The sequence below is a fragment of the Podarcis cretensis genome, assembly GCF_951804945.1.
Source record: "Podarcis cretensis genome assembly, chromosome: 1".
Taxonomy (NCBI): Eukaryota; Metazoa; Chordata; class Lepidosauria; order Squamata; family Lacertidae; genus Podarcis; species Podarcis cretensis.
The window spans coordinates 52,260,299-52,276,993 of record NC_137170.1 but is presented as its reverse complement, the minus strand read 5'-3'; the positions used below and the strand labels follow the sequence as shown (position 1 = coordinate 52,276,993).

Genomic DNA, 16,695 nt, shown 5'->3' with positions numbered 1-16,695 from the left:
GTGTCCTGGAAACATGGTCATCCTTCGCAATTGATACAGTGCTCAAGTATCAAAGTAAGAAATATCTTGTGTTATAAATGACCTATCTGCTTTCCCTAAACAATATCTACATAGAATTGAAAAGCTGTTTTTTAAATGAATTGTACACCAAGGGTGGCTTGCAATCATTTACATCTACATTAAAAAATATAATCTTCACAGCCTGATTACCTATTCATTTCCCAGTTGTAGCATTGTGTACAGTATAGAAAGACTCAGAAGTCAGTCCCTTTGCAGCATACTTCTGTGTAAATGGCTTAGGACTGCAGCCTTTAATGATGTGCAGGCGTCAAAGTACCAGGTTTTTTCAAGATCTGTATCACGCATTGCATGCCACCCAGAAGCCAATGCTATTGTATTAGCAAAGATGTATCGCCTCCTCCCTCTGCGCAAAGCTATGCCTTCTCCAAAAGATGCTGAAGGGTAGCCAGACTGCTTAGTCAATGGACTAATGTCAGGGCATGATGAGCAAATGCTTTGTGTATCTTTCCTTTGGAACAGGCCAGCAGTTTATCTGTGTGCTCCCTTCAGCTTTATGCGGACAGATAAGACATTCAATAAGACAAGATCTAGTTAACCTTTGGGAAGCCAGGCTCTTCTAGTTAATTAACTTTAAGAATAGCTTTAAAGTGAATTCTGTAAGGTCTTTAAACCAGATTGGTAAGCAGATATCACTTTGTCACTCCAGTCCAATGTAATCTAAATATTCCCTTGGGGAAAGGCCACAGCTCAGTGGTTCAAACACTGGAATCTACAGGAAAAGCTGGGGAAAACTCCTGGAGAACTGCTGCCAGTCACAACCAACAGGGACCCTCCACTGTAGTCAGACTACAACTCCTGTGGAGGCTGATGCCCACTGGATAAGTGAGGAAGAAGGCGGGGAGGCCAAATTGGGTGGTAAAGGTAAAGGTAAAGGTAAAGGGTCCCCTGGCCATTAGGTCCAGTCATGGCCGACTCTGGGGTTGCGGCGCTCATCTCGCTTTATTGGCTGAGGGAGCCGGCGTACAGCTTCTGGGTCATGTGGCCAGCATGACTAAGCCACTTCTGGCGAACCAGAGCAGCACATGCAAATGCCGTTTACCTTCCCGTCGGAGTGGTACCTAGTTATCTACTTGCACTTTGACGTGCTTTCGAACTGCTAGGTTGGCAGGAGCAGGGACCGAGCAACGGGAGCTCACCCCATCGGGGGGATTCAAACCGCCGACCTTCTGATCGGCAAGTCCTAGGCTCTGTGGTTTAACCCACAGCGCCACCCGCGTCCCTAAAGTGGGTGGAGCCAGAGCCAATTATAGGAAAAGTCAACTAAGGGTTTATCCACACTTCCGTTTCCCCTGCTACTTCCTCTCAGGAAAACCCATGGTTTAGCACAGAATTGGAGCAAACAGCAAATTGCTGTTCGTTCTAATTTATAGATAAATAGTGGGTTTTCTGGGGGAAAGTGATGGAGCAAAAGCAAAACCACTTGGATCCATGCCTAGAAAGTTTGGGACAAGCGGAAAACTGCTCAGACCTGTGCTTTCTTGGTACAGGACAAGCACAAGTGTGGATGAACCCTAGTTCCGGCTTTGTCCCCAACCTCCTCCCTGTTTAATTCTACATGGCAACATGGAGACTAAGGAAGAAGCTGGCAGTCAGTGGCATCCCCTGGACTGGTTGTAACTTAGGGGGTAGGCAGGCGGAGGCTGGTTGAGGGCAGACTGAGCTTGGTGGGGCACTAATAGACCAGCCTCCACTGTTAACAACTCTCAACACTTCTGCCCACTGGCCACGCTGGCTGGGGCCAATAGGTCCTGAGCCCAACAGCACCTTGAGGACATCGCATTGGCTGCTCCAGATGTAAACAATACTGAGTTAGATGGACAAATGTTTGACCTAGTTGAAGGCAGCTTCCTATGGCCAATGGTGGGTTACAACATAGCATGCCCCATTTTAGCTGATAGATAACAGGGAAGTGCATGGACCCTAAGATTAATATTGTATATGTACATTTTTCTAAGCTTTTTCTGCTTTTAATTTGAATTCTGAGCCACTCTGCATAAAGGGTTGGGTTAGATGAGCCTTGGAGTCCCTTCCAACTCTACAATTCTACTGTTCTATAAAAATGAAGCTCTGTGGTCCCCATTCACTATAATATGGGATCTTAAAACAGCTATAGCTCCCCCTCTTTGACCAAAGTGGATGAAATTTCCAGGCACAGAAGCTCCCTTCAGAGTGCAAACAAATAGGTCTGGAGGTTTTTTGTGGAGGAAGTAAAATGGATTTACTTTCCTCCATAATCCTTTATTGAGGGAATGTCTCTTGCTCTTTCATATCTTAATATAATTAAGAGATATAATTAAGAGACATTTTTTGATACCTTGCAGCTTCACACTGGTCTTTCCCCTCCAGTGCTTGTTTGTATTTCCCAATAGGCCTCTTATAGGCCTTACAACATGAGGCTGCCTAGAAGACTGCTTAAGGAGTACTGAGGAGCTGTGGGTTTACTTATTTATTATTAAAGTAAAACAATGTAGGATTTTTAAAAAACTTAAGTGCAGCATTTAAAGACAATCCTCTGCTGCTGCGCTTTAATAACAACAACAACAAAAATCCAGAGGTTGTCAAGTGCTCCACAGGCAGTGGCAGAGCAAGTCAATGGGGCACCTGGGGCAGCGCGCGTGCCCTGCGCCCATGGACAGGGCTAGCCACCCGTGGGGTGGGGGCGGGCGGGGCCGGACGCTCTGCAGGGCCTCCAAGGAGTCTGCCTGCCTCCTCCCACTCAGTCACCCAACAGTTGAGGGGGGGGGCAGTGGGCGGACCGTTTGGGGAAGCGTGGAGCCTGCGGGTGCCCAAGCCACCGCATCACTCCCAAGAGAGACGTGTGGCTCAGACGTGCTGCAGGCCCCGCGGTGAGTGCTGCCCAGCATTTTGTCACCCCCCTCAGTGGTGACACCCGGGGCAGCCCACCCCATCACACACCCCTTCCTCCGCCCCTGTCCACAGGCAGCATTTTGGACATCATTACTTCTTGCAAAGCCCATGGACCTAGGGAAACATAGACATAGACAGGTACACATAGTGATGCAAGGCTTTGTGGGGGTCCTAATCCAGTTTAGAGATTTTACGGAATTGCACTTCACACACCAAGCGGATGCAAACCCCCAATAGAAATCTGAATAAACCACTAACAAGTGAGAGTTATGATTCAATTAAAGCTGGGTCTCCCGTGTAAAACCTCATAGCCCACTAAGTCTTCTTGCACCCATCTCTGTCCTCGTCCTGTTCTAGAAAGTTATAACTACAGAGTGAATTGGAAGGCTTTTCAGGCGGAGACACCATAGAGCTGTAAATCTCAGGAAGCCTGAGGATTCTAGAGGGAGATTCTTACAATTAACTGATTATGTTGCTCCCTTCTGTCTGGTACTGACTGGTGCTGACCTCTCTCCACATTTCCTATCTTCCTCTTAGTCCGTGCACAGATAGGCACAACTCGACCACCAATGGTCCTCTTTGCCCTCCAACCAAGCTAGAGGCCTGCTGCCACTCAATCAGTGTTGAAGTGGACTTGTGCCAAACCAAGGAACTACAAGCAGCCAGAGAAACTGCATAAGCAGAGCATTTAAATCCAAACTGTTTTGGTAATCTGGTACACGGGGAGCAAATGGCTTGGCAGGCATCAAGGAAATCTTCTGGGGGTGCACTGGTGCCCACAGGCACTGCGTTGGTGACCTCCGTGATAGTGAATCATTAGCATTAGCCCAGCTCATCAGCTCTCTTCCTGGAATCTCAAAGCGGCTAACAATCTCCTTTCCCTTCCTTCCCTACAACAAACACTCTATGAAGTGTGTGAGGCTGAGAGACTTCAGAGAAGTGTGACTAACCCAAGGTCACCCAGCAGCTGCATGTGGAGGAGCAGGGAAGCGAACCCGGTTCACCAGATTACGAGTCCACTGCTCTTAACCACAACAGCACACTGGCTCTCTAGAAATGCACAACAACTTATGTTTAAGCTACATCCCTTTTTTTTAAATGCTTTATTGGTTTTAAAAACAAACAATACAAAACAGTCATCAAAAATGATCACAAATCAATACTTATTACAAAAAAAGATTTAAGTTCACACATAACTATTTCCAACATGACTTCCAAATCCCCCATTGTGGTTCCTAAATTACTTTTTTGACTACGCACTTAACTTTATCTCTCCTAAGTTATTCAGTTGTATTAGTTTTGTAATGTTCTCTTATTTCATGCAGAGGTCAATCCAGGCCTGCCAAAGAATTTAAGTTTTTACAATGTTCTTTTAGGTATTCTCTGTAAATGTTCCACTCTCTATTGAATATTTAGTCTGTATGGTCTTGGAATCTTGCTGTCAATCTTGCTAGCTCTGCATATTCTAACATTTTGTTCTGCCAATCCAATTTAGAGGGAATAGAATTTCCTTTCCATCCCTTTGCAATTAGAATTCTTGCTGCTGCTATTGCATACATAAAAATTCTCCTTAAATTTGTTGGAATTTCGTTATTCATTATGCCCAGCAGGAAGGCTTTGGGCTTCTTAGGGAAGGAACATTTAAACATTTTTTTAAGCTCATTATATATTGTTCCCCAAAAATCCCTTATATTTTTGCAGTTCCACCACATGTGGATCATCATGCCTTCTGCCTCCCTGCATTTCCGACAAACGCTTGACCTGCATTTATACATTTTGGCCAGTTTTACATCTGTAGAGCATTTTCATGAAATTCACTTTCAAAGCATAGCACGCAGTGAATTTCAGGTCGTCCCTCCATAACCTTTCCCATGATTCCATTTAAATATTGTAACCAAAGTCTCTGGCCCATTGTATCATTACTGATTTTACTTCTTCCTCCTTGGTCTCCCAGTCAAGGAGAAGTCTGTACATTTTAGAGAGCGGAGTGGTTTTTTTTGGGGGGGGGGTGGTTAGGTCTTTCTCGAGTCTTGAAAGTTCTGTGGAAAAAGTTTCTGTTTGTCCTTTGGAAATGTTTTGTTTAGTTGGAAATATTGCAACCAATCAGTCAAATGGCTCCAAATTTCTTCAATTTTTAAATTTTTTTTAGCCTATTTTCTTTTTCTTCCAGTAGATCTTTGTAAGTTGCCCAATTACTTCTCATTTTTTTAACAAGAATGCTTCTGTCGGGGATAGCCACCATGACGTTTTTGGCTCTAATAAGTCCTTATACTTAGCCCACACCATATATAACGATTTCCTAACCACGTGGTTCAAGAAGCCTTTGTGGACTTTGACCTTCTCATATCTTAAATAGGTGTGCCAACCATATCTATTATCGAATCCTTCTAGTCAGTATTTTGTAGTGTCAACCATTCCTGGATCCAGGAGAGACAAGTCATCTCATAATACAGTTTCAGATCTGGCAGTGGAAAAAAAAACCTCTCTTTAACATCAATTAATAGTTTGTGCTTAATCCTGGGTTTTTTTACCCCGCAAGATAAATCTTGATATGTGTCTCTGTCAGTCTTTGAAACAGATTGCTCCCCTGATCACTGGAATTGATTGGAATAGAAAGATCATTTTTGGGAGCACGTTTATTTTTATTGTAGAGATTCTTCCCCTAAAGCAGATGTTTAGCCTGCTCCAGATCTCCAAATTCTTTTTATATCTCCTTCCAGGTCTTGACGTAATTGTCCTGGAATAGATTGATATTCTTTGTCGTGAGTCAAATACCCAGATAATTTACCTTTTTTTGCTAATTTCCAAACCACTAATTTCTTGTAGCTCACTTTTTTCCTGGATCCCCATATTTTTTAACCAGTAATTTCATGTGTGTTTTTGCTATTGAGTTTGAGTATTCCCCAATTTTAAGCAGATTTTAGTTTCAGCTAATTAATCATCAGCTGAAACCATCAGCGGTACAGGAGGCGGTCCTATGAATCCACTGGGACTTAAAGCTGAGCAAATGTGCATAGGACCGAGACCTCTGTCATTCCAGAAGGAGATGGCGCTTCCTTCTTTGCTTTCCGTGCATGAACCCTTTTCTAAGTTTTCAGCATTTTTGTTATAATTTGAAAATCAAGCAAGGCTGTTTAATGAGATGCTTTGGAGGGGTGGGAGTCAATTCTTAAGCCGAAATATTAAAGCTACAATTGCTTCCTGATTATGTTGATTGCAGCAATGCAGCTGACAGGCCCAGGCTAGGACTCCAGCACAGAGTATCTGCACATGATGCAATAAGATAGATCTGGAGAATGTGTATATCACTTTCCAAATACTGGAGAAGTGCCCTTTTGTAAGTAGCAAGATCCCCCCCCCCCCGCCAGCAGCCCTGTTCTGCATTATCTGAGAGACAAGAAGCTTGGCTGCTATGCCAGAGCCAGAGCTGTTCCTACAACTATGCAATTGCCCTGAGAGATGCATTCCTCCCTCCCAGATTCTAAGGGAGTAATTACAGGGCAGGTGACAGGGTGCTTGTGATCTTCACAGATACGCTGCAGGGGATGGGAAGTGGGGGAAGCAGTCCTTGTCTACCAAAAAGGCCTTAATCCACTGGGCCTCAAGAGGACAACTGGCTGAGGGCTGAGGGGAAGAAAACAAAGGAGCACACTCAGCTTTCTAAGAACTGCATCCTATCTTTTTCTTGTTTCAAGTGTTCTTCAGCAAGGGTGTTAAAGTGAGCTTGGTAGAGCTTTCCTCAGCCTGGTGTCTGGTGAGAGTTGCAGTCCAAAATATCTGGAGAGCCCTAGCTGGGGAAGATTACTCTGATTAGCAATATTTTCACAATCGGCTTGCTGCACAGAGGACGTGTTGCTGCAGAATGAAAAGAGCCCATTTTTACAGGGTTGTGATCAAGTCCCCAGTGGTCTTCCACTATATAATTCAGGCAAGTAGCTGCATTCATCCAGGCTCAGAAAACCAAAATAATTTGCCCTCTCGAAATGTTTTAGCACCCAGAGTTACCATTTAACACTGGAAGATCCCTGGGATGGCTCAACTGGTAGAGTATGAGACTCTTAATCTCAGGGTTGTGGGTTCAAGCCCCATATTGAGCAAAATATTGCAGGGGTTGGACTAGATGACCCTGACAGGGTCCTCGAGTCCCCACAGCTCCTCCCCAAAGCCTATTTAGTGCTTTCCCAGCTTGGGAGTGGATGTGGGTGGGCTCTAGGACCTTGCCAGAGCTTCATGCCTCCTTTGCTTTTGGCCTTACTCCCCCACCACCCGCCCCTCACGACAAGGCAGTTTATGACCCGCAGGTTCCATGTCCTCTTGCAGCCCACTTAGTATGAGAAGTTGAACTGCCTAGCTTAATAAGAACATAAGAGCCTGCTGGGTCAGGCCAGTGGCCTATCCAGTCAAGCATCCTGTTCTTACAGATGCCTGTGGCAAGAACTGGTTCATACTGGAATGACAGGGGTTTATTTGTTTATTATTTAAATGTATGCCCTGCCTTTAGGCCCCCAGAGACACACACCTTTCCCCCATGGCTAGATCCCATGCCATCCAGGCAACATTTAATAGTGAAATCACATAAGATCATGTGGGAACTTCTAATTATTATTGGCAAGGGTACAGAACTGGGATCCAGGAATGCTCTGGTAATGTTCCGGTAATGTATACAATTGCCCTCAGATTTTCTTCTTGCATAACACTCAAAGCACTGCCGCACCCATGGAAAGCTTCTTGTCCATATGCCCTCCTGGAGAGTTGTCATGTTAAACTAGTGGGGTCAATAAAAATCATAGCTTTTTTAAAAATAATAATCACACATTGACCAGCAGTCAAGGAAAGTGTAAAGACTGTGCTTGATAGCTGTGTACAGATGGTTCCTGTGAACATATCTGCCTGAAGATGGAACCATTTGCTGGTTGCTGAAATGGTTCCTCTCACACATCTCAGCAGGAAAAGCAAATCTTCTATAGGGGGAAGCTTATTAGGTTAACTAAGATATGGCTCTGCTAATCACGCTCTGTACACTGTCATTGGTGTCAGCTTTGTTCCTCCTGTTTGGTATCTAATCCCATCATGGGAAAAGGTGGATGGAGCTTTGCCACACATTTCCTGGCTTGAAGTCATGGGCAAAAGCCAAACAGTAATTTGAAAAACAAAAACCAAGAGTCTGCTCACAGGATCAGTCAGAGGAGCAAACATAAAGACATGGCAAGAGAAGCAGAGTGGACAGGAACAAATCCAGTCAATTAAGGGTTCAGGGAGTCATCTACGGTAACTGAATGTATCGTTACCATTCAGGAGCATTCAGTACAGGACTAGGATGCTAAATTGCTATGGCCAGGCTTGCAATGAATTAATGCATTGGCTAATTAGATATGCAGCACTGTGGCATTACCCTCAGTAGTACCAGGATGAGACCTGTGCAGAACAGAGCCTTTCTTGAGACGATGGGTTTTTTTTTCTTTTTAAAAAAGTACGGTATATTGGAAGAAACCCTTAAGTAAGCAGATGATTTTCAATTATCCATTACTCCTGCAAGAGAGGCTGTGAGGGCTGATTATTTCAAATCCTTTGTGCAAATAAATATACCTGCAGACATGATCCACCAAGCTGAATAAGTGCTTCAGCCATCGATTACAGCCTGCCCAGTGCTCAACACATACCCACTGACCAGTTTTAGAAGTCCCAGATTGGTGACAAAAGCAGGCGATTTATCAAATCCCTGGCGGATTGTCAGGCAACATTTGGCTTGCTGGGTCACAAATGAACAGGCCTGATAACAAATGCAGGGTAGCAATTAGACCTTGAGAATCTGAAAGCCACAAAAATCCCAACTGATGCTGTTTTTGTAAAAAATAAAAATAAAACCAATAAAAGTGGGAACAGTCATGGCATAGACATTTTCACTACCAACCCACTTTCTGTAAGGTGAAAATGAATTTGCAAAGTCTCCTGGACAGCCCAGGGAACAATTCTAAAGAAAAAGGTAGATGTGTGACTCATGGGCGTAGCCGGGGGGGGCAGGGAGGGGCAGCTGCCCCCCAATCAATTAAAATAAATAAAAATACATAGCTAACTGCGGTTCTGCCCCCCCAAAAGGCCTGCCCCCCACAACAGAAATCCTGGCTACACCCATGGTGTGACTACACAGAATGCTTTGCGCTGCTAATGTAGCTACAGCCTCACTTTTCAAGAAACAACTTTCTTTACCACGTCTGTCTGTTGCAATCAAATTGACACAGATAAATGTGAAGTATTAATGTATTGGGGGTACAGAAGCAGTTGGCTGCATGGTAGTGAAAATCCCTTTGGGGTGAGATGTAAAAGAATCACGATCTCCAGCTGCGATCCAGCGGTGTCCCTTCTCCACAAACATCTGGAGGGAAGAAGTGCTTTGCACTGCACTGACAGGCAACATCCAGCTGCTTTTCCTGCTGTAGCTCTGAATCAGCCACCTGCGGCCAAGCAGCTTCCTCGGGGGGCTTGGGAAGGGGGTGCACCATCATCCTACAGCGTTGCGACACGGTTGCCAAACAACCAACATTGCTCTTCAGCCCTAAACACCTATTTGCCAACACACAACATATGGTATTTTATTCACATACTTGTGATTATATCTCAAAATGACAAATCGCTTTAGCTGATATAGAGAACAGCTAGAGAAAAAAGTATGAACCTATTCGGGGCATTTCCTTACTTCTAAATGCCTGCAGCATGAGTTTTGCACATAAACATTCCTTTTTCATACTGCTTAATGGGACACACTGTTGGGTTGCTATTTGCCGGATTTTGGCAGTCTTCAAAGTCATTAAGCAGGTGTGCTAATACCAGATCTCATCCCTACCACCAATTTTGGTTCCCTGGTTGTGTCTCAGCCAATATTGTCTTGATCAATTTAGGGCAATTACATACAGACTTCCATATGTATACGTACCTTGGGCCCTAGATAACTCCCTCCCCAAAGAGGCATGTCTGGCATGTTCATTATATCCTGACTTTTGACACTCGGGTGATTGTTTTAAGGACACATCTTTGCTTTCAGGATTGCATGTTGTTTTGAGTTGTTATTGATATTGTGCTTTAAGGCTGTAAGCCACTCTGGGGCATTAGGGTGAAATGTGGACAATATATTAACAACAACTGCCTTAGACAGTAATATTAGGCAAGTAAGACATTTCTCATAAATACTAAGGTTCTGAATCAGCTAGCAAGTCCGACTGGTGGAAGCCCACACAAAAACCTTCACCACACAAGGGGACCTTCACTCACCTCTTCCCTCTGTGCACCCGTGCCATTGGCTGCCCCCAGAGCAGCACAAAGGTGAAAAGTGGATGGAATTGTTTCATCTGGCAGAATTATTGCCATTGTGCTATGTGGAATCCCTCTCTAAGTGTTTCCCATGTCCAGTAAGCTTTATTAGCTAGGCCAGGGTTTTGGAAACATGGGTCTCCAGCCGTTTTGGGACTACAAATCCCATCATCCCTAGCTAGCAGGACAAGTGGGCAGTGGGAAGCCATGGAGAAGGGACAGTACTAAGGCAAAGGAAATGACCTTGCTGAAGTGTGTTTGTGGCTGAACAGAGCCTCGGAACAATGGACTTTCTAGTTTGTATTGAAAGTTCCAAAGTTGCTTATGGACAACAAGCTAGGAAAGCTCAATCTGCAGCTGAGACACACAGCAATCCTAGGCAGCCAAAAGCCCACCAACAAGGCCCCAGTTAGTTATCCATAACAGCACTGCTTTTGTAAAAAAATAAAATTCATGAAAGAGGGTGCAGAAGTTTTCACCACCAACCTGCTTTCTTTAGGCTGAAATTGAACGGAAGACTTTTTTTCAGTAACACATGAAAACCCTCCCCTGTTCTTACATGCAGAAGCGGCTTGATCCATAAACTGTCATTTGTGTGAACAGCTTCTATGTTCATGCAAAGTTTGACTTATGCCTTATTCCTCCCCTCCACACGCACACTCTGCAGATAATTCAAATGCCTTATATTAATGATGTGTTGCTTTTGACCCTGTATTGCAAGGGAACAAACTGCAAGCAAGAACTAGCCCATCCCGTTCCTGTCAGTTAAATTGGAAGTCTCAAGACCCTCAGATAACTTAATTGAACAGATTAATAGACTGCAGCAGGTGGCATGTTTCAGCATGAAAACATTGCCCTTTTCTACTGAACCACGCCAATGATACGTCATTTCTAAATTTAGATTAAAAAGGAATTGTAGTTAAAGGAAACCACGGTCGCCCATTGAGGTCAGTATACATCTAAACCAAGGAAACCTATTAAGTGTATTGCATTAGCCCTCGTTTTCACAGAGCCAGCCTCTACGGCACCCATGCATCAAACCCCTTAAATGTTATATTCTCTCAAGATCATATTGTGACTGTCTGGATCTTCTGTCAGTTTGTATAGACTTCGTGAACTGTAAGTCAGACAAAGAAAGCCAATGCCAGGAGCACTTTTCATGGCAATATTAACTCCTCCACGTGACATATGTTTCTGTTCAAGAGCCGTGCTTCTAAATGCCACCAAAATCTTACAGCAGGGCATTCCGAGGCTGTGCCTTTCTGGCTTGATCCATGTATTAGAAGGCATATGCTTAACTTCAAGAGTGTCTATCCTCCCATCCTTAACCTGTACTTAGCCACCCCTTTCCACTGCTGGCATGAGTTTTATGCCCCACTGACTTCCACACTAGTTACCTAACTAACTACCTTATAAGAAGCTACCAATTAGACAACATATTTGGAGCCTCTTACGGAAACAGACATGATATTCCCAGAATGGGACTGGCATCCCTTTCTTTGTCAATAGGTCTTCCTTTGACAATGGGTGTGTTTCAATAAGCTGGAGGACGAATTCCCCACCTGCCCCGAGAGGGACCATTCCTACTCCTGCAAAGCTAGAACTCCTAGTGGCCGTTTTCCCTGACATAGGAGCCTCCTCTTTGTTCTCGCAATCAGCATGAGCTGTGTAAACGTTGTAAGTTACAGGCACACACGCCAGGTTTTTATTGGCTTAGCAGTGTTTTCCCCAAAGAACTTTGGGACCCGCCTTTCTGTGCAGGGGGCTAGAAATAGGTAATGGAAACTTCTCCACAACTTCTCCTAATCACACTTCCCAGGGTTGTTTATGAGAAGCCATGACAGTATAAAACCAAAATAAGTATCTGGTGCAGATAAACGGCTTTGAGTATTTTTCTTGCAATCAAGCAGTATATGCATGTATGAAAGCAATATGCTCTGTATGAACTGTGACTGGTCAGGAGGCTGCAAATCAGGGGCAGGGAACCTATTGCTTTCCAGGTGTTGTTGGACTCCAACTCCCATTGGCCCCGGCCAGCATGGGATGATATGAGTTGCAGTCCAACAACATCTGGAAAGCAATAGGTTCCTCATCCCTGCTGCCTTTCCAGCATTTGAAGGGCAGGCCGTCATTTGGCTGTAGCACTTGTAAAATGCTGGAGTTGACTTTTTCATCAGATTTGCAATGGTTAAACCAAGCTTCAGAATGGACCAGTACATTAAAGTTGCCTCTCCAACCCCCAACCCCCACATTCTGGTTCAATGTATATTTTCAGATTCCTTGAACCATATGCAAATTAGAGTTCAGGAAATACCAGTTCAGCACATGCACTGAAAAAGTTGAACCATCTTGACTTCAACATGTAACAACCATTGTTTTTTCCCTATTTAAAAAAAACCACCATGCTATTTGAAACATCATCAAATCTGGGTTATTTCTGGTAAGTCAAGGTTCCATTTATCTTTAATTAGCCCAACCGTACATAAATATCTTCTAGATGAGCATCACACGGACACTTATTTTTGCATGCATATGACATTTCGTTAATAAGAAAAATGTGTTTTCAATTTTCCCCAGCGCAAATAGGAGAGGGAGACGCCAGGTGTTTTTGTATTATTTTATCTGAATAGTTGTGACTTATCTAACTCAATCAGATTGCAACATGGGACCTGATTCACTTTCACCAACCCGTTCACTTTGTACATCATGACCCACATCATTTACTTACAGACTTTCGGAGGCAGGTATTCATTTGGAAATTAACCACTGAGATGCAGGCAGTTTGCTGCTGGGAAAAGACCTCTCTTTGGCAAAGAGGACAGAAAGGCAGGTGCCTGCTTTGATGCCCAGATACCAAGAGGTGCTTGCTCTCATGTCACTAAATTCAACCTTTGCATAATGGGTCTGCCCTCGAAATGAACAATGTAAGCATTACACCAAATTAAGCCGCTGTTTAAACAGGAGCGCAGCACAGTGATAGCTAGAACATCATGTTATACTTCTGCCTTGTTTGTTTATCCAGCACTGCTCTGAGTCATTTTATACCCTGCAATGTATAGAGCAAAACGAAAAGAAAGGGCTTCTGGGCAATGCCACATGGATGGGTGGGATCAAAAGCTACATTAAAATAAATGGATGCAGTTCAAAGAAGAGGAATTACTGCTGGGATTGATGAAATTCTTGAAAAGAAGCATGCCTCCAAGTCATTTGGGAGCAAAGGCAAGGGGAAGTAGTCCATATTGCATGTCTTTCAGGCTAACAGCAACTTGCATTGAACTTTACTAAGTAAAGAATAGATGTATAGAATTGTGCTGTAAATTTCACAATTTATGAGTCAATCTGTTGAGTTCCAGAGGTCAACTTTTGTTTGTTTTTGAAATGCAGGGTGCTAGCAAAGCTGTCCTGTTGGTGTCCTATTAGTGGGGATTCATTTCCACCACTAACCCCCCCCCCCATCACTCTTGCAAATTCATCACTCTGCCTAAACTGGACTCAGAGTTTGTCCTGATTCCACCCCACAGTTACTGTCCTATCAAAATGTATCATTCACAGGCACATATATTGACATTATTGCACACTTGTCACCAGAACAGTGGTCACTCCCAACAGGACAGAGTATGCCACATCACATCCTTGTATGCGTCCTTCGTCTAAAACAACTTTGCTAACATTCACCCTTTACCAACCCTTCCCCTACCATGCCTAGCCTCTCACCATGAACCTTATTTCTCCCTCTCTCCCTTATGTTGCCCCTGTACTGTTGAAAGTTCGAGTACAGAACTGTAGAGTTGGAAGAAACCACGAGGGTCATCTATTCCAACCCCCTGCAATGCAGGGCTCAAACCCACGACCCTGAGATTAAGAGGCTCATGCTCTACCATGGGGCAGGGTCCTAGTTTCCTTCTGCTCGTGGATAAAGTGCCGAGTAAACGGATGGCAAATGTGCAAGCAATAATCAAGTCACAGTCACCGTTGGTAACATGGGACAGAACCTACACTTCGCCACCATCTAGCCTTGGTTACAGAGCAACTGGAGCGCCTGCATTAAGTGAGCTACAACCAAGTCCACCACAGTCATATCTAACCCACAGCCGTCCCTCTTATCAGTTCCATTTTTATTGGTGTGTGGGGCAGGGACCAAAGGCCCCCCACCCCCGCATCCCCACAGTTCCAGCCCACTGAAGGACCAAGGAGAAAGGGACAAAGCCCTGCAACTCTTCACCCCCTAATTAGCACGCGTTTAGCCAAGAGGGACGATCCACATTTACATAATTCTGAATCCTGCTCCTGGAATGCTGCAGCCAGCAGAATCAAAGGAGCTGGATCTGAAGTCAGGTTAATCCTCCCGCAACTTCCATAGCCAGGTGGCTTTGCCACAAGGGCAATTCGATGCCACAACTCCCCGAACGTGGGGCTCTGCCTCAGAGCTTTTTCTCTCTCGGTTCAGATTGGGAGAACGCAGGACTGTGAAGGCAGGAGGGCAGTGGGTGGAACAAGGGCAGTGTAACTGCCCCTCTTCCCCGTTGGGGAAAGGACTGTTCTTTATCATTCATATTTATCAGCTGGTTCAAGCCAGCCGAGCGGCTCAGACCTCTCACCTTGAACCTGCACCCCATCGCTCCAGATATTTGGGGGTGGGGAAGGAGGTGTCTTTCTAGCAGTGAACTAAATGAACTCTGCACTCGCACAGAAACTCTCGCCCGCTCACTCATTGCTTGAAAACATGTGGTAGGTCCTGGTTCGAACTCAGCCCTTGGTGTCCATCCCTCCATCCTACTGCCTTACATTCACTGCTGTGAGTGAACCCCACTGTCAGACATATCACGGTGCTGCGGGACGTTTGGTCCAGAGCAAAGGCAAGAGTTGGGGGCAGCTGGTAGGAATCCCAGGTACTCTTTCTACAATTCCCAATTTGAGAGGGGTAAATCTATCCAACCTGCACCAGGTTTTCTCGTGGGTGTTATTACAATCACCACGCTTAGAGAAATAATGAAGCAGAAGAAGCCGCGCAATAGACGTTGCAGACAAATGGACCTCGGGAAAGTTTGTGGGGGAGCAATGAAGAAAGGTGATTCCATTTGCTCCAGATCGTCCCTCAACGCAAAGTTTGAGGGAACACAACCGCGTGCTCCCCCTCCCCACAGATGTTCGTCTCCTGGATGTCACCCCCCCCCTTCCCAGAGGCTGGGAGGTGGGTTGTGTTTTTTTGGTTTTTGCTTCTCCTTAGATCCCACGTGCCAACCTTGCCCCTTCTCAGTAGTACCCGGAGTGTCCTTGCTCCGGAGCAGAGGTCGCTGGAGGACCCCGTGGCGCCCCAGTGGTTCCTACCGGACAGAGAAGGCAGCAGGGAAACGGATGTTCGACCCAAACGGATGCCCGTCTCTCAATCCGGTTCACTCGTTTGCTCCCCCGGGTTTGGGTGCGGGGATCGAGATCACACAAAAGCCAGCTCGGAGGGTGACCTACTGGAGCCCTTTCACACGCTAAAGGGGTAAAGGCATTCCCAGCGGCCCCGATCCCAAGGCAAGAGCCCGTCTCCGCGAGTGAAACTTACCAGCCATGCCCCACCGCTTGTCCGTGGCGTTCTCAAAGCCCATTTCCCCGCACTTGGGCGGCAGGCGCGGATCAGAGGAGACGGAGGAGCCCTCGCCCTCCAGGATCCGCTTCATGGGACGTTCTCCGGAGCATCTTCCCGCTCTCCAAACTCCTCTCTGACCACCTGGGGCTGGGAAGGAGTTCGGGCAAGCCGCTGGCCACCGCTCTGGAGGAGGGCGTGTGTGTTTGTGTGTGTGTGTGTGGTGCGGGCACCCAGTCCTCCCTCTTCCCCAGATGTGCTTCCCGCTCCTACTAACTAGCGCGCGCACACTTTTCTCCCCAATGCAAGAAAATCAGCGAGGCAGCCCAGGAAAGGGGGGAAAATGATGTAATGGCGCCTCATCCAATCATTAGGGCGCTGCGAGCGCTACTTTTCCTCCTCTTTATTGTTCTCCTTCAGCCTGGGAACTGGGGCCGCCGCTGGAAAACAGGGGCGGGGAGTGGAGAGATCAGGGGAGACACCCACGAGGTCATCCGTCTCACCACTCACTCGGCACGCTATCTCCACTATCTCCTCGGGTCAGAGGGGTCTCCCCAGCCAGCCACCGGAGCGAGGCGACCTGGAGAAGCCTCCCCGCGCTCCGCCCTGGCAGTAGGGAAAGCTCGAATGAGCGCGACCTGGAAAGGACGCTGGTTCACGTCTGTTTAAACGGAGATGGGTGGCTCTGCTTGGGGACAAAGGCGTGCTCTAAGGCTGTTGGGAGGAAAGCTTTCACGTCCGTGAGCTGGAGAGGAAATTGAGAAAGCCGGTTAAGCCCTGATTAAACAGAGGGCCGGGGTGGCTCCGTCGGCTCCCCTGAGCTCAGAGCAATTTGCCAACTCCGGTGGAGCGAAGCGTGTCTGTTC

The 16,695-nt window shown here is 45.9% G+C and overlaps 1 protein-coding gene across 1 annotated transcript in view; it reads right to left on the bottom strand.

Moving 5' to 3' along the window:
* The window catches only part of CHRM4 (cholinergic receptor muscarinic 4), a 45,847-nt gene extending 29,432 nt beyond the window's left edge, over positions 1-16,415 (bottom strand). The window contains exon 1 of the mRNA XM_079951743.1: positions 15,809-16,415. Within this exon, the coding sequence (XP_079807869.1) occupies positions 15,809-15,923 (115 nt within the window). The 5' untranslated portion in view covers positions 15,924-16,415. The remainder of the gene's footprint in view (positions 1-15,808) is intronic.
* Between the last annotated feature and the right edge of the window lie 280 nt (positions 16,416-16,695).